Source organism: Artibeus jamaicensis, unplaced genomic scaffold (genome assembly GCF_021234435.1).
Source record: "Artibeus jamaicensis isolate MK-2021 breed Jamaican fruit bat unplaced genomic scaffold, CSHL_Jam_final scaffold_916, whole genome shotgun sequence".
Classification (NCBI taxonomy): Eukaryota; Metazoa; Chordata; class Mammalia; order Chiroptera; family Phyllostomidae; genus Artibeus; species Artibeus jamaicensis.
Window position 1 is genome coordinate 50,598,855 of NW_026522059.1, and position 24,970 is coordinate 50,623,824.

At 34.4% G+C, this 24,970-nt stretch overlaps 1 protein-coding gene across 1 annotated transcript in view; it reads left to right on the forward strand.

Annotated features, from left to right (window-relative positions):
• The window catches only part of SNTG1 (syntrophin gamma 1), a 364,140-nt gene that overhangs the window by 140,504 nt on the left and 198,666 nt on the right, over positions 1-24,970 (forward strand). Inside the window, exon 10 of the mRNA XM_053661064.1 lies at positions 6,765-6,894. Coding sequence (XP_053517039.1) covers positions 6,765-6,894 — 130 coding nt within the window. The remainder of the gene's footprint in view (positions 1-6,764; positions 6,895-24,970) is intronic.

A 24,970-nucleotide genomic window follows, 5' to 3' on the forward strand; every position in this document is an offset into this window, starting at 1 on the left:
TCTCTCGAAACAGACTCTTTTCATTGTTACACCTTTCTTACCTTCATTATGTTTCCCATCTTGTTAACCACCACAGAGATATCTTTCCAAAATACAAATCTGATCATTTTATTCCAATGCTTAAATATTTTTATTGGCTTTCCCTGGCTTTCAAAATTAGATAGAAATGTTGTAGCATGGCTTGCAAAGTTCTTAATAGTTAAGCTTTGCTTCATCACCAATTTATGACTTGGTCGCTTCCCATATGTACATGCAAAAAAGTCGAGAGCACCTGCATTGCTCTCAAAATGTCATGCTTTTCACATTTGTTTTAGGGTCAATTATCTCTTGTCAAAAAAAAATGTGTGTTTTTCCTTCCTTCCCTCATCTAAGCTGTACAACCAGTGAGGTGCAAAACTCTGAAGTAATTTTAACCCCACTATCTCCCTCACATTCTATTTGAAAAAAGTCATTAAATCACATCCTTTCTAATTCTTTAAAATCCCTTGAACTAAGTGTTTCTTTTCTACTCTCACAAATATTTGTCTATTTCAGTTATAATGGTCTCTAACCTGCCTCTCAGGACCAAACATTCGAGACCATTCTAACCTTGGTAGTAGTCCTCTATGGTATGTTCAGCAGCGGTTCCTCATGGAGGACTTGAAGCTTCTTGCATGACATAAAAGTGTTTACTCCAAGCCTGACTACTTTCCTTCGTGATATCCTGTACTTCTCAAGGAAGTGGTAATACAGCCTCTCCAAACATGTCAAACTTGTTCCTTTTGCTTGAAAAGCTTTCTCATTTTGCCTTCTATTCATTCCTCACAATTTTTTTCTATTTTAATGTCCTCCCTTCCTTTTCTTTTCTTTCCTTCCTTCTTTCATCCCTTCCTCTTTTTCTCCTCCCTCCCTCCCATCCTACCTCTTTCTTTCTTTCTTTCTTTCTTTCTTTCTTTCTTTCTTTCTTTCTTTCTTTCTTTCTTTCTTTCTTTCTTTCTTTCTTTCTTTCTTTCTTTCTTTCTTTCTCTTCCTTCCTTCCTTCCTTCCTTCCTTCTTTCCTTCCTTCCTCCCTCCCTCTCTTCTTTCTTTCTTTCTTTCTTTCTTTCTTTCTTTCTTTCTTTCTTTCTTTCTTTCTTTCTTTCTTTCTTTCTTTCTTTCTTTCTTTCTTTCTTTCTTTCTTTCTTGTCTTTCCTCTCTTTTCTTGTTTCTTTGAGCCAAACTGATGATGACTGCTGGGAAGCAACACCTCAAAGGATAGAGAAATACTCTGGAGAATGCAGTTTAGCACCTCATTTTATACAAACAGTGAAAGGGCAATACCATATGATCTCATCTATAAGCGGAACCTAATGAACAAAACAAATAAGCAAGAAAAATACAACCAGAAACGTTGAAATAAAGAACAATCTGACAGGAACCAGAGAGGAGGAGGGAGAGAGGGATAATAGGGGAAGGGCCATCAGGGAACATGTATAAAGGACACATGGACAAAGCCAAAGGGGATGGTCAGGGCAGGGGGTGTGGTGGGTTGAAAATGGAGACAATTGTACTTGAACAACAACAAAGAAATAAAAAACTAATTAATTAATTGATTTTTAAAAAAATAATTAAAGGAGGAGCCATAAGGGATTTACATGAAGTGCATTGGTGATAGGTTAAGGGAGGCAGGAGAAATCAAAATGGGGAAACCTCTGGAATTGGATAAAAGGTAAAATTATGGACATTTCTTTTACAAAGGTGAGTAAAGGATAGTTAGCAATCAACAATTACCATGACAATAACAATGAGGGAATTTGTGGTCTCACCACATGCCCGAAGGGTTTGAGAAAAAGGGAACTTACCTTGACATTCCAATGATATGTTATCATAGATGCAAAAATACAATAGACAGGCTTAGTTAAGGTAGAGATTGACCTTTTCTAGGGAAAAATACTGGCGGAGAACAGAGCTACCCACCATGTATCACTTTTAGTTAATAAATTTTTATTTTAGACCATCCTTTGTGGTTACTTTAGGTCTGAGTTTGTAAGACTGCCTTTCATGCTTCCCCTGAGCTTGTCAGGTTAATATATGGCCCCTTTTCTTCCACTTGTCCTCTTTTTGGTCATAAATTAATCCAAAGGATTCTTTGATGACCAACCATTTGGTTGGATGAGGTTCCACAGTGCTAGGAAGACTCATTCCTAGGAAATCTCAGAGTCAGCATTTGTCTTGTCAAACAGGGCAGATGCTGGGAATGGGGCAAGACTGTAACTTTAAATGGCATTTAAGGTTAAATTGCTATTATTCAAAAAGGCAGATAAATGGCAGGCAGTCAGATCCTATATGTCCTTATTCAAAACTATTCTGGACCATTTCTAATTTTTGAGCTACCATGATCCAAGTCTTTTGCTACTTAAGTTTTGTTTTTCTGCATCTAGTATAACATTTACATAGGAGTAACAGTATTAAACTGATAACAATGATTAGGAAGAGAAAACATCTAATACTACACAAAGAAGAATCTGAGAAGAACAATCATCCTAGCCAACCAAAAACCTTTTATATGTATTATCACAGTTTTTATTAAGTTAATGTTTTCCTCCTTAGTCCACTGTTATTCATACATTTGATATGTTTAGCCAGATGAATTGAGGCTTTCTACTATTTCAACATCCAGAAGCTCTCATTTTTTTCTGGCCAGTTAGTTTCCATAGAAATGACTTCCTGGAGAGGATTAACTTAATTCCCAGTATATTGCATTTTTAGCATCAATATTATAGGTTTCGGTTTTAATCTCAAAGTTATTTTGCCTATAATTCAGTATTATACTATATTCTGGTAATATTTCACAGAAACTTGGTGTTATTACAATAAAAATAACTTAGCTCAATGGATAGAACATTCTCAACAGACTATGAAAAACTCATGCACAAACCCAAGAACAGGAACGTGCTTGTTCTTTAAGTTCCACATGTAAGTGAACTCATGTGGTATTTGTCTTCCTCTGAGTGACTTATTTCACTGAGCATAATCATCTCTAGGCCCATCCATGCTGTTGCAAATGGCAAGATTCCATCCTTTTTTAAGGCAGAATAATATTCTATTGTACATACATATACCACAGCTGTTTTTCCTACTCATCTACTGATGCACACTTGGCTTGTTTCCACACTTGACTATTGTAAATAATGCTGCAATAAATATCGGGGTGCATGTATTCTTTTCAATTAGCATTTTGTCCCCTCAAAAATTTAATCTTCCTACATATGCCTTCATGTGGTATAAAATCAACGATGAATCAAAACAAGAATTATTAATTGTGTTCATCATAAATGCATGTATATTTATATATATGCAAAAGTTATATTAAATTTGTTTATGGATTTCATGATGGGTAGTATGTTTTTCATATAAAGAAAGACTAAATTTTAACTTTAAATGAATAAATTTACTTTAAAAAAATAAAAAAACCTCAGATACAGAAAACAGCATGGTGACTACCAGAGGAGAAGGAAGATGGGTAAGATAAAAGAAGGGATGGGAGGATAAATGGTGTTGGAAGGAAGCTTGACTTGGAGTGGTGAACACACAGTACAACATACAGCTGTTGTATTGTAGAACTGTACACCTGAGACATCTTTAATTTTCCTAAGCAATGTCAGCCCACTAAATTCACTTTAAAAAACCTCTATTTTAAAAAGATTTTATTTATTTACTTTTAGAGGGAGGGAAAGGGAGGGAGAAAGAGAAGGAGGGAAACATCAATGTGTGGTTGCCTCTCATGTGCCCCCACTGGGGACCTGGCCTGCAACCCCGGCATGTGCCCTGACTGGGAAGCAAACCAGTGATCCTTTGGTTTGCAGGCCAGCATTCAATCCACTGAGCCACACCAGACAGAAAAAGGACCTGGATTTTTGAAAAAATAAAAATAAGTAAAAATAAATGAATAAATTTATTTTCAAATCCAACCACATTTGAGAATAATTTTTATCACCAGAGCAATAACCAAGAATAATTAGAAAAATATAAAATATTTTGACTAAGATTATAAAATTAGTCTGCATGCAAAACTTCAGATTATATAACTTTTTAGTTAAGCAAATGTTGTTTCCAGCAAGTGTGCCTGTGTGCTTGTGGGTATACTGAGTATTACAGTTTTATCTGGGTAGCTGGAGACTAGTGTACATGTTATAAAATGTTAATGCTTCACAATAGTAAATGAATGGATAATGTAGCCTATTGATTTTAAAAAGTATGCAATCAAATTATATGAAATAAATATTTTTTGTTCTGTAATTACAGACTAATCTCAATTTAAAGAATTAGACTTTCTAAAAGCCACAAATAAAATCAAAGGCACTGAAGTTCTTCTTAAGTGCTTAATAAAACGAGACGTAAATGTGGAGACATTCTCACTAAATGGTCTTAAATACTGCTATAATGGCCACATATTAATGGATTATTCAGAACAAAAGTATTCATAGAATTTCAGTGATATTAGAACGTATTTGAATTCTACCAGTTACTCAATAAATACTTGTTAAATTTTAAAGTATATTATTCTCATTTTTTAGGGAAAATTGAGGCCCAGTGAACTACTAATTCATCAATATTCTCATTTATGCAATAGTAAAGGTACAGCTATGTACCAGGTGGTAATCTTTACAATGAGTCTGTTTTTTAAGAGCTTTTATGTAAGCAATGAAATCTTTCAAATGCTTCACTTTATTTATTTATTTATTGCTATTTTTAAAAATCTTACCCAAGGATATGTTTATTGATTTTAGAGAGAAAGGAAGGGAGAGAAAGAAAAAGAGAGAGAAACATTGATATAAGGGAGAAATATGTAATGTCTGCCTCCTGTAAGCACCCCAACTGGGGACTGAACCTATAAGTATGTATGTGCCCTGACTAGGAATCGAACATGCAACCTTTTAGTGTATGTGAAGGGGCTCCAACCAACTGAGCCATCCAGCCAGGATGGCTTTACTTACTTCACTGATATTTATGATTGGGTTTTTATCAAATCAACCTGAAAAGTATAAACAATATAAAAAGTGATGGATATTAATATACAAGCCTGGGTTTATAAAAGGTTATTTAGAATTATTTTATCTAGGATCTATCTTACATATATAATTACATAGCTTGCAGATGTAATCTAGGTATGTTAACTATGATCAACTAACATAACAAGCTGCTATGATTTATTTAAAACAGAAAGAGCAAACATGCTCAAACATGCTTTAATATATGGTACATGAAGCAATGACTGTGATTATCAGGGAGTGGAGAGAAATTCATATTGCTAAACTCAAATTAGTTTGCATTTTTCAAGGATTGTTGAGATTCTGTCTAGACATTTTTTTAATTTATTTTTATTTATTTATCTTTAGAAGGTAAGGGAAGGAGATAAGGAGAGAAATATCAATGTATGGTTGCTTTTGGTACATCGCCTGCTGGGAACTGGCACCTGCTGGGAACTGGCCTGCAACCCAAGCATGTGCCCTGATGGAGGATTGATCTTTTGGTTTGCAGGCCTGTGCTCAATCCACTGAGCTACGCCAACCAGGGCTCTAGACATTTTAAAAATTATTATCTTTGTTGAGTATCAAAATTAAAAGTAAGAAAATTATGTCAAGTTATATTTTTCATGTTTTGCATATTTTTGTCACCAGGTCAACAGAAGGTTATTTAAGAGACAAATATCAGCTGTACTTCTTAAAGGCCTTTCATGTAGTTTTAAGATAAAACAAAAAATATTGAATACTTTTTTGCTATCACTCAAAAGTTCTTGGTAAAAGATATGAGGACTATTTTCTCTAAAAATATTTATAATTTGGATGCACAATGTCTTTGAGGCAAAAAGCTTTTACCAAATGCCCAGTCCTAAAATAGAATTTAACTGCAATTGGTCCATTTTCTGAAGTGTATTGTGTTGTGTAATAGAGTAATTCTCAAGCATGAGACATTGGGTTAACTTCCATTTAGTTTGAGATTTTTGTCTATTCCTGTTCTTTAAGCTGATATATAAATGTGAAAAACATGATACAGAAGAAAAAAGTAAGTATTAAAGCCGTACAGAGCTGCTTTGAATTCTATAGCAGTCTGGTAAACAATTTAGAATGGTATCATTTTTCTCCAACAACAAAAAATCAACAAAAGATCATAGAGATATTTAAACTGGTTATTAGATTTTAAGGAAAGTTTAATTGCTATTTAAATGCACAACATTCACATAACTTAGAGAATGAAAATTAGGAGCCACAAGGGCCCTTTTTTCCAAACCATCTTTGAGAAGGTGAGTATACTGGGGTGAGAAGGTGAAGCTGAGAAGGTTGAGAGTGGTTTAACAATTGACAAAATGTTGCAGCTTTTGATAAAAGGTGATTTTCACCTGATATTTAATATTTCTGTTTTTATATGATCTTTCAATTATCAATAAGATGTATTGAAAAATGTGAAGAGATGATGGTATTCAAAATAATGAACTTCTACGTATAATTTTATAATAAATTGAGATAAAAATTCTAAAATATAATAGATGTACTTACATTTACATAATACATATTTCATAACTCAGTATGTCTAAATTTATCTGAATCTCAAGATGTATTCTAGTAATTCAAAATTACATGTTGTCTTAGTTTATCTTTAGTTTCCCATTTTAAAATAGAGATACTGAGAAGTAAGCAAATCTGAATTTGAACCTGTATTTATACTGTTTGAAATAAGAGATTTACAGTGGATCTAATGATAAATGAGATGATGTTTTGGTCTGATTTGTTCTGACATATCTGCAGGCAGAATGCTTTTCAAGTCGTTGCTGTGGACGGAGTTTCCAGTGGAATTATTCAGTGCCTCTCTGCTGAAGACTGTATTGACTGGCTACAAGCAATAGCTACTAATATTTCAAACCTCACAAAGCACAATGTAAGTAGTAGTTCAAGTAATACCTGGCCATAAAGTTCTCATTTTGGTAATTTAAAAAATATATGTGGAGATATATATATATATATATATATACACAAACACACACACATACATACACACACACACACACACACATATAGATATAGATATAGATATAGATATAGATATAGATATAGATATAGATACAAACACACACAAATGTATATACAATGGGGGACCCTCCCCCAAGTGGAGTTTATTTATAAAAAGTGTGTATTTATTCTTGCATCTTTAAGCTTCAGTCACCTTCAAAATACTCTCCATTTGATGCAGTACACTAGTCAAGATGTATTTTCCCACTGCTCAAAACAGTGTTTGAACTCGTTGATTTGTATGCCTTTTAGTGCTTTTTCCATTTTTTGTTTCATCTCTTCCATATCACTAAAACATTTCCCTTTGAGGACTTTTTTCATCCAGCGAAGAAAAAAGTCGCTTGGGGCAAGATTGGATGAATAAGGACAGAGGAGTCTGGGGTTCATATTCTTTCGGTCAAAGACTGCTGAACATTTGGTGTGTTGTGGGCAGGTGCACTCATAAATCACCCATCATAAAATGGGCAAATATTGAAGGAGTCTTCCAAAAAAATTCACTGAAGCCAAATGCAGCCTCTCTCTCACAACAGTGTCAGCTGGTATACTGACACAGAAGGGTCCCTAGAACACTCACCTAGTGAGAAAAGCCTGTACTACAAGCTCCTTCCCTCCCTCCCAAAGTTAATAATTGATATAACTTTGTATCATTTGGCATTCATATAAGAAAAGCCATCATGAAATCTTCCTGGAATATTTTCCAAAAGAAAATCACTTTATCCCAAGTAGACCAACTTATAAGTTCGAGAATATTTTTACACATAGATTTCCCTTCCAAATTCTGCTAAACATCAACATTAGTTAAATGAGTGAAAATAGATATTTAGCATGTATTCACGATATATAAATACACAAATATTATACATGTATACACCATACGTACACATGCATGTGTGTTATATGTGTGTTATCATGTATGTATACATGTATATGTAGTGTGCATATGTATATATTATACATATATGCATTGTGTATAGAATGAATACATGTCAAATATATATAGTATGTAGGGGGTGTATAAATATTCTGGATTAAAATTATACTAAATTTCAAGAGTATTGCTGACATTTCTTTAGTGACTTTAGAATTATAGGTAGACATTTTTAAAGCAGTGGGAGGAAGGGTAAACAGAGTTAACATGGAGACCAAACGTCTCACCTAAAGCTGAGCTGGTAGAGGAACAGACTCAGTTCCCTGTGGGAACTGGTAACTCACATATTATAGACATATCTATATTATTAGGAATGGTTTCTCTACTTTTTCTCTTTCTACTCCGACCTTTTTGTCTTTCCCCATTCCTGTCTGTCTATTATTACTATCTTTTCATTAACCCTATTGATTAAAAACTTACTAAATTCTTTCTTCCCCTTACGGTTTGGGGAAGTAGAGTTTAACAAAATATATAGAACTATAAACCTCACTTCACTGAGTATTGATACAAAGCACTTAAATGATTTTATCTTAGTTATATTTTTAAAAAAGTATGTTAGATATTATCCATGTCTTAATACTCTTCTCTTTCCAAAACTCTTCTATGCCATAATGGAGAGTTTAAGAAGCCCTAAGGAAAATTCAAAAGTCAAGCAAAAGTATGTGACTTTTTTTTTCCATTTTAATATTTTATTTACTCAAAAAGAAATCCCATATTTTTCAGGAGTAACTCCCCATTTCCTTTAACCTCCAGCCCCTGGCAGACAGTAAATTTTTTGTCTCTAGATCTGTTTACTCAAACAATTCATGTACATGGAATTGTACCCTACAAGTTTTTGTGTGTGTGTGCTTGGCTTCTCTCACTTAATATTTCCGAGATTCATCTTTGATGCATAACTTTTTTAACCAAGTCATAAACATACAGAACTCTTTTCACATAAATGAATCTCCAGATCCAAATGTCTTTGCACAGGTTTTGCTCTGAAGTCTAAAAAAGAGTGTGCCAAGTATTTCTTAAAAGGAGAAAGAAGGATTGCTAATATAGAGAACAATGTTGTCATAAATAATCATGCATATATCTTCTGAGTGAAAGTTTAAGGTATTATCTGGGAATGGAAGTGATAGAACATGTACATGTTCAACATTCCCTGGTAATTCCAAATGTTTTCCAAGGTATTGTGCATATTACCCACTTCGGATGACAGGTCCTTTACCACAGATCACATACTCAACCTAATATTATCCTGACTTTTACATTTTTGGTGATTTGGTATATTTAAACTATGTTTCAAAATAAAGGCAGGCAATTTTTGTTTTCATGATACTTGAATAGGTACATCTACACAAAGCCTAATCCAAGACATCACTCAACAAAGAGGCCTGGCTTGGATATGCCTGGCTTGGGAAATACTGACCCTGTAACACTCAGTCTGTGTTCATCTGGTGCTTTCATCATGTTGGAACTGCAGATGATAGCAAGGGGTATCAGATTAACCAGAAGAAAAAGAAGGAGAAGGATGAAGGAAGAAGGCAAAAAAAAAAAAAAAAAACTATTTCTCTGAGGGTCATGCCTCTCTTTTTCGACCCTAACTCCCTTAAAGGGGTTATTCTAGGGTTAAAAAAAAGAGATTTGCACTTCATACCAGTCAACACTCTTTCATTTGCAATAATTAATGCCAAAGTCAGCTAAGATCTTGTATTTATTTCAAAATTTTTGAAGAGAAAACTATTTTAAATTTTAAATTCTAATATTTTCTGTTTACCTAGATCCAAATTTATATTTACTCCCAAAACTAGGAATACTCTTATAAAAACTGTACTTCATTGGAATGTATGTTCAGTTAAAATACTATAACCTAGGAAACAAGCACACGAATAGTCAACACTTTATTTTAAGCAAAACATGAAGATATCCTGTGTAAGTAAAAAGAAGGAAAGCCAAATTGTAGTGCTGGTTTTTCACTCTTGGGGTATGTGCTCAGCATCAAACTTAAGAAGCAGAGCACTTTGTGTAGCCATTTGAATATTTAAGATGGGGAAAAAAGCAACATTTTCAGCATATTATGCTTTATTATTTGAAGAAAGGTAAAAAAGCTAGGTGAGTGTTTAGGGACCCATTTGTATCAGTGCACCAACTGTTGTTGTGAGAGTCTGTGTTAGTTTTTAGTGATTTTTAAAAAAACATCTTTCGATGCATTTGCCCATTTTATGACGTGCGATTTATGATCACACCTGCCCACACCAAACACTGCACGACCAGCAGTTTTTGATCAATAATGGCATGACCCCCATTCTTCATTCTCTTTAGTCACCCATCCTACCCCAGGGAATTCACTGTGTTTCCCTGGATTAAAAAAAATCCTCCAAAGGAAGCATTTCACTAATGTAGAAGAGGTGAAACAAACAAACAAAATGGCAGAAGCACTAAAAGGCATTAAAATCAATGAGTTCAAAAGTTGTTTTGACCAGTGAAAAAAATATTGATTGGTGTGGAACATCAAATGGAGAAATTTTGAAGGTGACTGAAGTTTAAGCATGTAAGAATAAATATACAATTCTTTAAAAATAAATTCTAGGTTTTTTTGGTCCCATCTCATAAATATTTGACATTTATGTTAAATTTTAAGGGCAGATAAAAACTAAACACAAAAACTTATTTTGATCCAGATAGGGTTTATAAAATTGCATCTATGGGTTAGCTATATTAAGAAAATAGTATTTTAAATATATAGTATATACATATATATACATGAATATTCAAACATATTATGCATAGTAATAATATGTGAAAGTTAGATTGATTTTAGTGCAGGCAATGACTGCATTAATAATACAGTTGATATGCTTAAGTAGTATAAAGAAAGAATATAGGACTTCCGCCAAGATGGAGGTTTAGCTGGATGTGCCTGCCTCCTCACACAACCAAGTTTAGGGACAACTAAATATTAGCATCACAAAACACAACCAGAACACGGAAAACTGAACTTTTCGGAAGTCCGCTAACAACAAATTCTTCAGCCTGACCGGTAAGGTGCGAAACCAGTGTCCGGTGAGGACTTACAAAGGAGGGCTCGGTCGGTCCGGCGCGGAATCGGCGCGCGAATCCAGTTACGCGGGTTCCAAACCCAGGATTGGACCTGGTGAGCCGCCGAGCAGCCCACCGGGGGAGCGACACAGTGGGGAGGCGGTGGCAACGAATTGACTCTGGTTGCGCGCGAGTGAGGGAGTAAGCGGTTGGACCAGCCTGGCGGCGGCAGCGGCAGCGGCGGCGGCGGCGGCCATTTCCCGCTCTGACCACACCCCCACATACAGCGTCACAACCCAGCGACCTGGGACTCCAAGGCGCCGCTTGTCCCACTTAAAGGGCCAGAACAGACCAAAAATGTCGCAGGCAGAACTCAAAGCCCCAGAGATAAATCTAAATGACGAAGAAATAGCAAAACTCTCAGATGCACAGTTTAAAACACTGGTCATCACCTTTCTCACAGATTTGGTGGATTACAGCCACAAATTAGAGAAACATATGGAGGCTAAATTAAGGGAAATGAATGGAATTCCACAGGAATCCCATAGAGATGAAAAGGAAACTGGGACTCAAATCAATGCAAGGGTCCAAAAGAAAGCTAATAATGGACAAGCAGAAAAGAGTCAAGGAGCAAGAATTCAAAGAAATGAGGAGAGTCTTAGGAACCTCCAGGACATCTTTAAACGCTCCAATATCCGAATTATAGGGGTACCAGAAGGGGGGAAAGACACAACCACCAGTGGAAAAACTATTTGAACAAATAATAAAAGAAAATTTCCCCAATCTGGCAAAGGAAATAGACTTCCAAGAAATCCAAGAAGCCCAGAGAGTACCAAAAAAGTTGGACTCAAGAAGAAACACACCAAGGCATATTATAATTACATTAGCCAAAATTAAAATGAAGGAAAGAATCCTGGAAGCAGCAAGAGCTAAGGGGACAGTCACCTACAAAGGAGTCCCCATCAGGCTGTCAGCAGATTTCTCAAAAGAGACCTTACAGGCAAGAAGGGGCTGGAAAGAAATATTCCAAGTCATGAAATCTAAAAACCTACAACCAAGATTGCTCTACCCAGCAAAACTTTCATTTAGAACGGAAGGACAGATAAGGTGCTTCTCAGATAAGACCAAATTCAAGGAGTTCATCATCACCAAGCCCTTATTATATGAAATGTTAAAGGGACTTATCTAAGAAAAAGAAGATAAAGAAACATGAACAGTGAAAGGACAACAAACCCACAGTTATTAACAACCACACCTAAAACGAAAGCAAACTAAAAGGACAGCTAGAGCAGGAGTGGAAACAGAAATGAAGATCTCAAGGAGGGTTAGCAACAGGGGAATGGGAGGAGGAGAGGGGGGAGAAGGTACAGAAAACAGGTAGCATAGACAGTAGATAGAAAATAGATGGGGGGGGCAAGAATAGTTTGGGAAATATAGAACCTAAAGGACTTGAGACACATGGACATAAACTAAAGGGGGGTAATGGTGGGGTTGGGGGGGCAGGGTGGAGGGAAATGGAGGGGGGAATAGAACAACTGTAACAGCATAATCAATTCAAAAAAATAAATAAATTTAATTAAAAAAAAAAAGAAAGAATATAGACACATGAAAGTAGTTAGAAAAGTTGTATTTAGCTAGTCAGATGTTTAATCTAGTTTTCTTAACATTTTTCTTTGGTCTCAGAGAATACTAGAAATAATACCTTGTAGAGGATATAAAAATAACTTTCTCTATATTTTGCAAATACTCTGAGGGAATGTGGGCTTATATAAGCCTGACTGAATAGTTTACCTGTTATTAGTAGGTGCAAAAGGAAAATATTGAGATAAATATCTAAGGGTATTTCAGTCTAGAGATTAGCATGAATAAGAATCAATTTAAAAAATGATCAACTAATACTAATTATAAAATAAGTTAAAAATAAAATTATTCTTTAACAATCATGTACATGAAATATAATTACATATTTATAAGTATTATTAGAATAAAAATATAATATTAAAATAAAAATTTTATAGAATTTTTTTAAACAATGAATTATATTTTAGTATGAACACCAATTGAAGAATGGACTGAGGAGAAAGTTAAAACAGGTCAAAAAATAAATTAAAAGCAAAAACCAAATAATCTATGAATCAGGGCTAGAATCACTGGAGTGATATCCAATACCCATATTCCATTGTATTTGCTAATTTCAGAAATAATAAATCTGTGAAATAGGGAAAGTTTTATACCCATTTTATGTGAAAATGACATGTAATTATAGTTGTTTTTTAAAAATATCTTTTTCCAGGTTAGTAGAAGATTAAAATATTCAGAAAAACATATGTTAATTTTATCTTACCATTACTCAAGTGGCTTCAAAGTATCTACAATGTATTTAGTAGGTGGTAACAATAGAAAACGGTGCTGTAAGGACCTGTCTGAAAGCTGTGCTTGCACAGAAGCCCATTCATTCTTCTCAAATCATATGCTTACATATTGGCAATGGAGGACTGGTAGGGGCCCTGGTTTAGTGGGGTGGGTTTCAGGGAAGGCATAAACCAACTTCCTCTGGGCATTTGCTATTTTCCTGGGTATAGTAGACTTCAAAATATTCACAAAGGCAAAATTTATAAACTGAATTCAAGATTCTAAGAATTGGTACTTGCTTCAAGTTAATATTATTTATATACCTCATTATTTACCAATGATATAATCAATTATATATGGAAAGTTATTAATATTTATTTCCATTATCAAATTATATTAAATAACTAAAAATGTTAAAATATGGAATTCTTGGGAACCTTTAGATGGATAAATATATTTTGCATATAGAAAGAACATGGTCAGTCAGTAGGCAGGTTTTTGTAGGCTGAGTTTTCGATTATTTTCACTTCCTTCTATTCACATACTTAAGCCATATTTTCTCCATGTGTGGGCTGAATAATGAGCTCAGAAGCAGTGAGCTCAAAATTTCCAGTGAGACTACAGTTTCAACTGAGTCTTGATTACTGACTTATGAGAAACCCAGAACAGTGGATGCCTAAGCGACACCTGGATTCTTCTTGACCAATGAAAATATCAGATAGAAAATGCTTCTTTATATGTGCTGGATTTGACAATGCACATTATTATTTTTAATTTTTTTACTATTGTTTAGTTACAGTTTTCCTGCCTTTTTCCCCATTTCCCTCCCCTGCCTCATCCACCCTCACTCTCGCAGTCAGTACCCCCATTGTCCATTCCCATGAGTCCTCTATTTGTGTTCCCTTGTTTGGTCCTTCTCATCTTTCCCTCTTTATCCCCCTTCCCACTGTCCTCTGGTCACTGTCAGTTTGTTCTTATTTTCAAGTCTCTGGTTCTATTTTGCTTATTTGTTTGTTTTGTTGATTAGGTTCCACTTATAGGTGAGATCATATGGTATTTTTCTTTTACTGCCTGGCTTATTTCACTTAGCATAATGCTCTCCAATTCCATCCATGCTGTCACAAAAAGTAGGAGTTCCTACTTTCCTTCTGCTGCATAGTATTCCATTGTGTAAATATACCACAGTTTTTTGACCCACTCATTTACTGATGGGCTAAATAGGTTTGACCTAAATAGGTTGCTTCCAGCACTTGACTATTGTAAATAATGTTGCTATGAACATTGGGGTGCATAGGTTCTTTTGAATTGGTGATTAAGCATTCTTAGGGTGTATTTCCAGGAGTCAGATATTCCATGCAGCAATATTTCCACCAATGCATCCCCTAGGACAAGGGACAGATGGAAAGGCAAGAATAAACAAATGGGACTACAATGAACTAAAAAGCTTCTGCATATCTAAGGAAAACATCAACAAAATGGTAAAGGAACCAAATGTATGGGAAAACATATTTGCCAATGATACCTTGGACAAGGGTTTGATCTCCAAAATATATAAAGAACTCACACGACTCTGCACCAGGAAGACAAACAATCCAATTAAAAAATGGGCAAAGGACCTGAGCAGACATTTCTTCAACGAAGACATACAAAGGGCCCAGAGACATATGAAAGGATGCTCAGTATCACTAACCCTCAGGGAGATGCCAGTTAATACCACAATTAGACTCCACTTAACACCAGTCAGAATGGCCATCATTAATAAATTGATAAACAAGTGCTGGTGAGGCTGTGGAGAAAAGGGAACCCTAGTACACTGTTGGTGGAATACAGACTACTGCAGCCACTGTGGAAAACCGTATGGATTTTCCTCAGAAAACTGAAGATGGAACTGCCTTTCAATCCAGAAATAGGAAATGTTTTATTCTTATTAAGTGTTGGAATTACAGCAATAAGGATATATAATTAAAGCTATATTTGTTATCTAGATCCAAGTAACAACAAATGTGGTCACTTAAAACAACATGAATTTATGCTCCCTGCTGTTTCAAAGCCAGAAGTCCAAAATCAAAGTACCAGCATGGCTGTATTCCCATAGGAGTTTCTAGGGGAGAATTCTTTCTTTCCTCTTCCAGCTTCTGGTGATTGTCAGCATTTTTGCTGGGCCCTTGTGGTTCATGATCAGACTGCTCTGTTCTCTGCTTCTACAGTCACATCATCTCTTTTGTGTGTCTATTCTCCTTTGTGTGTCTCTTCTAAGGGCACTGGTGATTGAGTATATGTCCCTCTCAAGTACATATCCAAGTTGATCTCACACCAAGATCCTTAACTTAATTACACCTGAAAAGATTTTTTGTCCTAGTAAGAAAATATTTGCAATTTCCAGGAACTTGTAGATATTTCTCGGGGAGGCAGAAGTCACATTTTTGGCCTACCACAAAAACTAATGCATCGTATAAAGAACATGCTTAGATTCGGACATTGAGTTCTGTTTTATCTTCCTTGACAGGTGTCTTTGTATCAGTTGAGTTTATATCAGTTGACTTTATTCCGTACTGTCTGGGAGTTAACCCAGAAATTTTCACTTCACACATGGAATTGGGTATCTTTGTCTCCCACTGGATCATCTGTAGGATATCCCTGATGCTCTCTGGTTCTCAAGGAGTCCCTGTCTTTATTTTTTCCAGAAATTCAGTGCTTCTTTGAGTTTAGTCTCTTAAAAGTCTGTATATTTCCTCATGATTGGTAAATATCAAGTAAATTGGACTTTATGGGAAATAAATTACTAAAGATACAGGTGGTTGCTTCATAATTATACAAAGCTGAATTCATTAGATAGAGAAAACATACACTATTGAGATCACATGAGATTAAAAATTATCTACTGTAGGGGATTGAAAAGTAGGCTGAAGAGAATAAAAGTAGACATTCTATGCCAGAGCTGGAACCACACAAAAATTAAGGCATATTTATGAGGCAGAGGAAAGAAATATAATGGATTATGTAATCACAGGAGGAAAATAACTGATTTATGCTACCTCTTCATTGTAGCCTATAGAGTGTCATTATCACAATCTTCCATCGTACATAAGGTTATAACTTCCATTAAATTACTTGTTCAGGACAGGATGAGTCTTGAATATTATCAATCATCTAAAACCTATCAGTATCTCATTGAGATTTCTTAGGACAAAATTAGTTCTAATAAGGTTTTTACAATCCAACATTCACTCCACGTATACCCTTTAAATGCTACCTGCTCCACCAAAAAAATAGATAATCATGCATTCATTTAAAAGTGCTTTTGATTTTTTAATTTATAAATTATAAGGAATAACTGAAGAAAACTGAAAAAGTTAGTAACTGAAAATTGAAAATTAAATTTGCTTTTGTTAATCATATTTTCGCTCTGAACATTTTTAATGGGCAGAATAATGACCTCTTCCCCAAATGTCTATGTCTTTTTAAAAAGATATTTATTTATTTATTTTTAGAGAGAGGTAAAGAGAAGGAGAAGGAAAGGGAAAGAAACATCAATGTGTGGTGGCCTCTCATGTGGCCCCTACTAGAGACCTGGCCTGCAATCCAGGCGCGTGCCCTGACTGGGAATCAAACCTGTGCCCCTTGGTTCACAAGCCTGTGCTCAATCCACTGAGATTTACAAGCCAGGGGGCCAAATGTCTATGTGTGAATCTGTAGAACCTATGAATATGTTATGCCACATGGCAACAAAAATAAAGAATTAAGATTGTAGATGGAATTAACTTTGCTAATCAGCTAACAACAAAATAAGATTAGCCTTGACTATCCAGGAGAGTCCAATATAATTACTGGTGTCTTTACAAGTGGAAAAAGAAGGAAAGAGAGAGAACCAGTGGAGATGGCCACATTAGAAGGAGGGAGTCTGACGTCACTGGCATAAAGATGGGGGAAGGTCTCATGATCCAAAGAAAGCAGGAGACCAGTGGAAGTTGCCAAAAACAAATTATGTTTCTCCTGTAAATACTCCGGAAAGGAATAGAGCCCTGCCAAGATCTTGATTTTAACCCAGTTAGGACTTCTGACCTACAGAGTGTAAGATAATAAAGTAGGTCCTTTGTCAGCTACTATGTGTAGAGTAATTTGTTATTGCAATAACAGAAAACTAATATAACATTTATTCACTTTCAAGTAAGGTTATTGTATTTGTTTCACTTAATCTAAAATTATGGTTTAATGTAAATATCATACATTTGTCACATTAGACTTTGTCAGAATAATCATAAAATATAATTATATATATGCAGACTGGTACAACCGTTATGGAAAACAGTATGGAATTTTCTCAGAAAAATAAAAATCGACCTGCCTTTTGACCCAGCAATTACACTGCTAGGATTATATCCCAAGAATCCTAAAACATCAATTTCAAAGAACCTATGCACCACAATGTTCATAGCAGCACAATTTACAATAGCCAAGAGTTGGAAGCAACCTAGGTGCCCATCAGTAAATGAATGGATCAAAAAATTGTGGTACATATGCACAATGGAATTCTATGCAGCAGAGAGAAAGAAGGAGCTACTACCCTTTGCAACAATGTGGATGGAACTGGAAAGCATTATGCTGAGTGAAATGGGCCAGGCATTGAAAGACAAATACCATATGATCTCACCTTTAACAGGAAGCTAAACAACAAAACAAACAAGCAAGCAGAATAAAAACAAAGACACTGAAATAGAGAACAAGTGGGCAGTGGCCAGAGGGGAGAGGGAAGGGAATTTAAGGGGAAAAATGGGAGGGATTTTGAGGAACAAATAGGAAGGACACAGGGACGAGAACTAAGTGGGGTGGAAATGGGAGGGAGGTGGGGAGCAAGGGGCGGGGGAGGCTGGGATGGGAAAAATAGACAAAAAACTGTACTTGAAAAATAACTAAATAAAATTTTAAAAAATAAAATAAAAATAAAATAAAAAAATATATAATTACATATATCAGAAAACAAACTAATTATATTATTAATTATTACAAATGCAAAGCAGCTTATAATGTCATTTGAGTTTCTAGGCCCATTAAAAATAGCTATTTTCAATAATATTACTAGGAAAATTATTGTAAATTGTTGATTTTAAGTACACTGAACAAGGACTCTCTTGGAAAAAACTCTTTCTCAGTGCCTTGGCAGGCATGGCTAGAAGCCTTCAATAGTACAAAAAAAAAAAAGGAAAGAAAAGTGAGAAAACACACAAAAGAAGTAACAAGAACTGCTGGTGCTTGAAGGGGAAGTATGACTTGTCCAACCTTTAGGAGGTCAGATTGAGTATGATGGTGACTGAAGTCAAAGACAGTCACTGGGAAAAAGTGATGTTCCCAGTGCTGGCTGACTCAGGGTCACAACATTAATGGTGGTTCTGAGCAAGGAGCTGGTGTGTCCTGCTTGATTTGGTTGTGATCAAACAGGCAGAAACTATGTCCTAGGTCTCTGTATTTTTCGTTAGCACCTTCCATGATGAACAAATATAAAGTGAATAATGAGTCCATCAGCAAATAATAGTTGTTTGAAAAAAAAGTTACTGAGAAAGCAAAATAAAAGAGGCAAGGAGAGGAAATTTATTGAGCCTCACTAAGCATTGCAGTATGAGCTTCTCATTAAATTATTAGAACTCATCAAACAGGAATCATTATGTTCTTACACATTTTAGAATTATCTCTGCAGTATTGGAGTAGCTGTGAAGTTGGAGGTGTTGACAGCACTGTATGCCACAGATCTATAGATTGCCTATTGTCTGGACGTAATTCCCGTTGTTCCTTGTAAATCTCCACCTATCATAGCGTCTGATAAACAAGTGTGTTTTTTAAATGAAGCTTCTTCATATAAATCACTGGATGACTTTCTAGTATGTAAGAGTGGAAAATACAGTGTAGCAGAGAATCGGGGATAAATTGACTGTAAGGAATATATCTGATTGCCAATCGAGGCGGTACATTTGACCAAGTGTGTATTACACAACCGTGATTCTCTTCAAAACATTTTAACATGTAGTTTCCTAAAACTTTCTTGTAAAAAAGGGCCATGATGGTCATCTTACTTTACCTCCCACTCAATTAAGAAATATCTCCTGCAAAGTTTTCTACAGATGACTCTGCTGGAAGCCTCTCAGTGTCAAGAAAACTACTGCTGCATCATGCAGCAACTGAACATATGACAGTTAGTGTTAGGAAATTCTACTTATAATGAACAAAACTCTCTCATAACTCTCATCCATTTGTACTTGTTCTGCCTTGGGAGAAACACATCGTTTTACTTCCTCATTTACTTGGCAATTCGTCATATATATAATGGCAAGTACCTATGCCACAGTTGTTGTGTTTTTTTTGATAGTAATAGTATTGGTTTCTTCCTGCTCCTTACTGGAATGTCATCCTATGCTTTCTCATTCTGGTCACAGTCCCTGTATGTAGAAGCACTTTAGAGTAAGAAGAGCATTAATTATGTCTTTATGCTTTCATTACTGACATTACCATGAACTCAAGTATCTTAAGGATTCATTTTTTTCTTGACATGCATTTAGTTACTGTGTACTATCCATATGTTGAAAGCACTTATTGATATTATTTTCATTATTATGATTCATCAAAGTTCATGATTTCTCATTAATACATACTATTAACAGTAGTAAAAAATTTAAAATTTAAATATGTATTTTTTAAAATCTAAATATACTTATAAGTTAGAACTTCTGCTTCTTGTCTTGGTCACATCAATCACAAAATACTAAATCTGAGGCTAGCAAGCCACACTAAAAACATTAGACCAAAGCACATTTTCTTAAATATTTAAAGATTCAGTTTCTTACTAGGTAACAAGGAGATTCAAATAAGATATTTCTGTAGATGCAAAATGCCATAACTTGTAAGCTCTAATTTTGAGATGTATGGCTGACAGTGGAAATGCAAATAAAATCTTGAGGATATTAGTAAATTAATAGAAAGTATGAGAGTACTAAAGATATGTTTTCTTTTTTAATGTTTCTTAATGTGCATAGTGGCTTTCTTCCAGAATACAAATAAAAATAAGAAAGAAGTATAACTTTTTTATGAAGACACGTAAAACAGCATCACTTCAGTCAAATGATCAAAGTTGACCCCCACAGTTATAGCTGTGTTGACAGTGAGTACCGTGGTATAATGTAGTAAAAATACTACTTTACCACTGCGGTCTTCCCCCTACAAATTCATAACATTTCTTATGTCATAAGAAAAGCATAAAAACATTTCAACTGTTGAAATATTCTACAAAATATTAGACCAATAAGCCTCAAAATTAATGTCATAAAATTCAAGGAAAGTCTGAGAAACTTTCAAAACCAGGAGTAGCTTAAACAGACATGGTGACTAAATGAAATATGGTATCCTGGATGAGATTCTGGAATTGAAAAGTACATTATATAAAAACTTAAGGTATCTTAAAATAGTTTATATTTAGTTAATGATAATGTATTTTCTATTGTTTCATTAATTAAAAAATTCTCCCATGGCCAAAAATTTTAAGACGCTAATAATATATGTAGGAGTTACTATTTTTGGAATTTTGCTATGAATCTAAAAGTTTTTTAAATAAAAAGTTAATTTAAAAATATATAAGTGTACATATATGTATATATAATATAAATGTATGTATACATATATTTACATTAATACCAGATATGGACATATTTCAAAATGATTGTCAGCTCTTTGATTTATTAATACATTTATTTATTCAATAAATATTTTTGTGAGTCTACAGGGTCAATTTGCTATGGGTAAGCACTATCATTTTGAGTAAAAAAGAATAACCTTTGGCCTCATGGAGCAAATAGTCTAGTGAGGAAGGGAGCCATTAATTAAAAACACAAGTAAAGGTGAAATTACAACATTTATAGATTACATAAAGAAGTGTTATGACTATAACACTATAGTGTTATATCTGTACATACTCAGAAATGTAAAGATGGTTTCCCAAAGTTGATATATGAACAAAAAATAAGGTAGGTGAATTGGTAGTGGAAGATGTTTTATGCAGTGGTAATAGTATGTACCTGTACAAGAGAAAAAATAATAAACTTAAGCACAACAATGAAGCTCATCTGAAAATTATCAGTGATTGTTGGTAAAATAAAAATGTTTATATCAAAATAGTATTTTTCTTAGATTTGATTTATTTATCTTTAGAGGGGAAGAAAAGAAGAGAGGGAGAGAAACATCAATGTATGGTTGCCTTTCATGTGTCCTCTGCTGAGAACTGGCCTGCAGGGAACAGGCCTGCAACCCAGGCATGTGCCCTGACTGAGAATCGAACCGCGATTGTGTGATTCTCAGGCCCGCACTCAATCCACTGAGCTACACCAGCCAGGGCTCAAAATAGTATTTTATAAATATTTTTAAGAACAGATTTTAATTTAATGTACATTCTTCCTATGTTTATGGTGTTAAATACATTTCTCTTATAAAATAATAATTATAATATATAGTCTGTTGTATTTTATATCCATCTTCAATGAAATAAGATAATGTTTATCCTATGACATATGCCAAACTATTAAAACTTTTGACAATCCAGGAAATAAGCCTCCAAATTGTTTAATGAGAGTCTTACCAAATAGAGAGAGTCTAGATATATTCCTAAAATATCTGGAAACTATAAAGTTATTAGTACCAAGTCACTGAATCCAAGGTTGAATGGAAATAAACATGTAATTTTTAAAAAGTTATTAAGAAGAGGTTGGATATTTGAAAGTCAACAAGACCAATTCCTCAACTCAGGCTAATCTCATGTGACTGCAGGACATTTGTGATATTAATTAAATGAATTACAAAATTATTCACACACATAAACACACACACTGGATATGACAGGAAGAACAAATATTATTGTAGATTAAGGTAACAGAAAAAACTAAGATCTGCGTGACTGAGTTGGAAATAAAACAACAACTAGTTAAAGGTACTTGCATATATGCTAGACCTGAAACTAGGAAGAAGTATGACTTCAAAACACTCCATTGTTTGAGGAGAGAAAGGGAATCGAGTCTGATGTTTTTGCAGAGTTATTTTTGCAGTGTGGGAAAAGTGGTAGCATAGGTGTTATTGGACTTGGTATAAAGTCTTAGCTTCTTTATTTAGTAATTATGGGACTAGGACTTCAAGTTTTTCTTCATAAACAGGCACTAAATTAACCTCAGTGACTGTGAGAATTAAAGAAAGAGAATATTTTAAATATTCTGGTCCTGAAACATTTGTTTTTTCCATCTCTCCAGTTGCATTCTTAATTAAATTATTTAATCAATAAACCATCAGTAAAATGCAGTATTGATTTCTTTATTGTGAGATTGCATATCTTTGTTTTAACAAATTGTCCTTTAAGATTTTAGAACAAAGTTGTTTGGATAACAGAATGTTGATGAAACACAACATAGTGAATTAAAATAAATGTGTAGCAGTGACTAGATCATTAAACAACTAGGATTTTTAGAAAGCCAGATATGTGCCCCTCAGCTCCATCATCTTTAAAAGAGACAAAGGAAGCAGATAAGATGCAAAGCTATCTTTCAGCTGGTACTTCATGAAACGCACTTTTCCTATCACTCTTTACTCCTACAGTGGCAAAATAATCTCCTCTAATATTCTAAATTCTTCCATATGTATCCTATGTTTTCATTTCCTTATGGTAATGAAATGTATTACTTGAAAAGTATTACTTGTGTGTGTTAATAGATGATAGATAGATATAACTATAGATATAGATAAATTAATGTTTCCATCCTCAAATTTTCAGTGAAAATTAGTGTTATCTTAAATGAGAATGTGTCATTGTATATATGAGATTCTCAAAATATATTATTTATATTTTATTGCGTGAAAGAGAGTAGACTCTCTTCCCCAAACGTGTGTATCAGTAAAAAAATGTTTTCAATGACAAATAAGAGAAGCCTTACAGACTAATGGAGTAAATAATTGGGTTTTGTTCTCAACCAACAGAAATTCTGGGTAGAGGCATCTGCTGGCACCCAGTGGTTCCATGAAGCCACCAAGGACCCATCTTTTATTAGTTCACATATTTGACCTCTACTACCCTTAGAATATTGGCTTTTACCTTATGTTTGCCACCTCATGGTCACACAGGATCTGGGACACTTCAGAGAATCCCTTCAGTGTTGAGAACAAATAAGAAAGTGAAAAGAAGTAGCATCACCTACATCTCTTTCCTTTCACCAACCTAAGAGAAAACTTCCTAAAAACCCTTTAGTGGACTAAGTAAAGCTCATTTCTTGTTCTCCCGAACTCAGTCCTGCAATGATCCCAGTCGGAGGGACCCGGGGCAGTGAAGAGAGCTAGTCTGTACTTTCTTTAATGTTTATAGTGGGGTATGATCAACAAAAAGATTGTGAATATTTTTATTCAGATAATATACAATATCTGTCACATTGCTTAAAGACATATTAATCATAAAGAAAATGCACAGATAATCAACATTCTCTTTGATTTTTGTGGGATCATTACAGTCCTTCAGAATTCACACACATACACGATCAGTCCTTTGAATTTACTAAGAAGATATTTCATTTACCTTCCTGTGTTTTACTCATTTATCCACCGAAGTGGAAAAGGTGGTAAAGCCTATGTGTTTGACCTGAGGAGATCTGAAATAGGTGGCACTTGCAAGCAGAACAAATGGAACATTTTTTTCCATAAACATGTTGGTTGTGAAAAGCTAAAGAAAAAAAGAAACTTCTGCTATGTCTGCCACATTGAAAAAACTTGACAAATCTTGAAAGTAAATTGAAAGTCATGAAAAAATAAAACCAAACAGAAAAAAGATTTACTGAAAATGAACTGAAGACTGTGACCAGAGGTTGCAGAGTGTGGCTCTGACAGACACGGGTGTCATTCAAGCAGACTTTTTTCCCTTTTATAGCTGCTGACATTTCTGAGTCCTTACATGTACTTTTTAGTGCTGGCGTGTTGTTATTTTCTGCACATTTTTCTCATACACGAAAATATGATTGTCAGACATGCTGTCAAACAAAAATGAGTAACAGAGAATGAAATCAAACAACCACAAACAAACTTAGTAACTTAAGTCAGAATAAAAGCAAGGGAAAGTTTGGGAATTATATGCATATTTTTGATCATCATATGTTTCTGTTGTATACAATTAGAATTTATTTTGGCATTTTATGTCAGGAGGCATTTCAGAAAAATAAATAACCTACTTTGATTTTTGTAAACCTACTCACTAAAAGTTAAAGTTTTAAAACAAAATTGATATTACAAAAATATTAGCTGATTTTTACTTGCACAATCTAAAACATCTACTTTGATATTCACTGAATATTGCAATCATAATAAAATGAGGCAGTTTTATGGGACACAATTAATATACCACTCAATTCAATTGGCTTTTAGTTGCCTCATTCATACTTCTCTCCCTATTAAGACTCATTTTTTCTTCCTGGACAGAGCACTACCAGTTCTTTTGTTTTGTTTTGTTTTTTTTTTCTTTACATTTTTCAATTTTTTTAAATGAGATGAATTATAAGAGTGGAAATAGCTTTATGTATTTCTTCTTTTTTTCTTTTTTTTTATTGTTGTTCAGATACAATAGTCTCCATTTCTGCTCCCC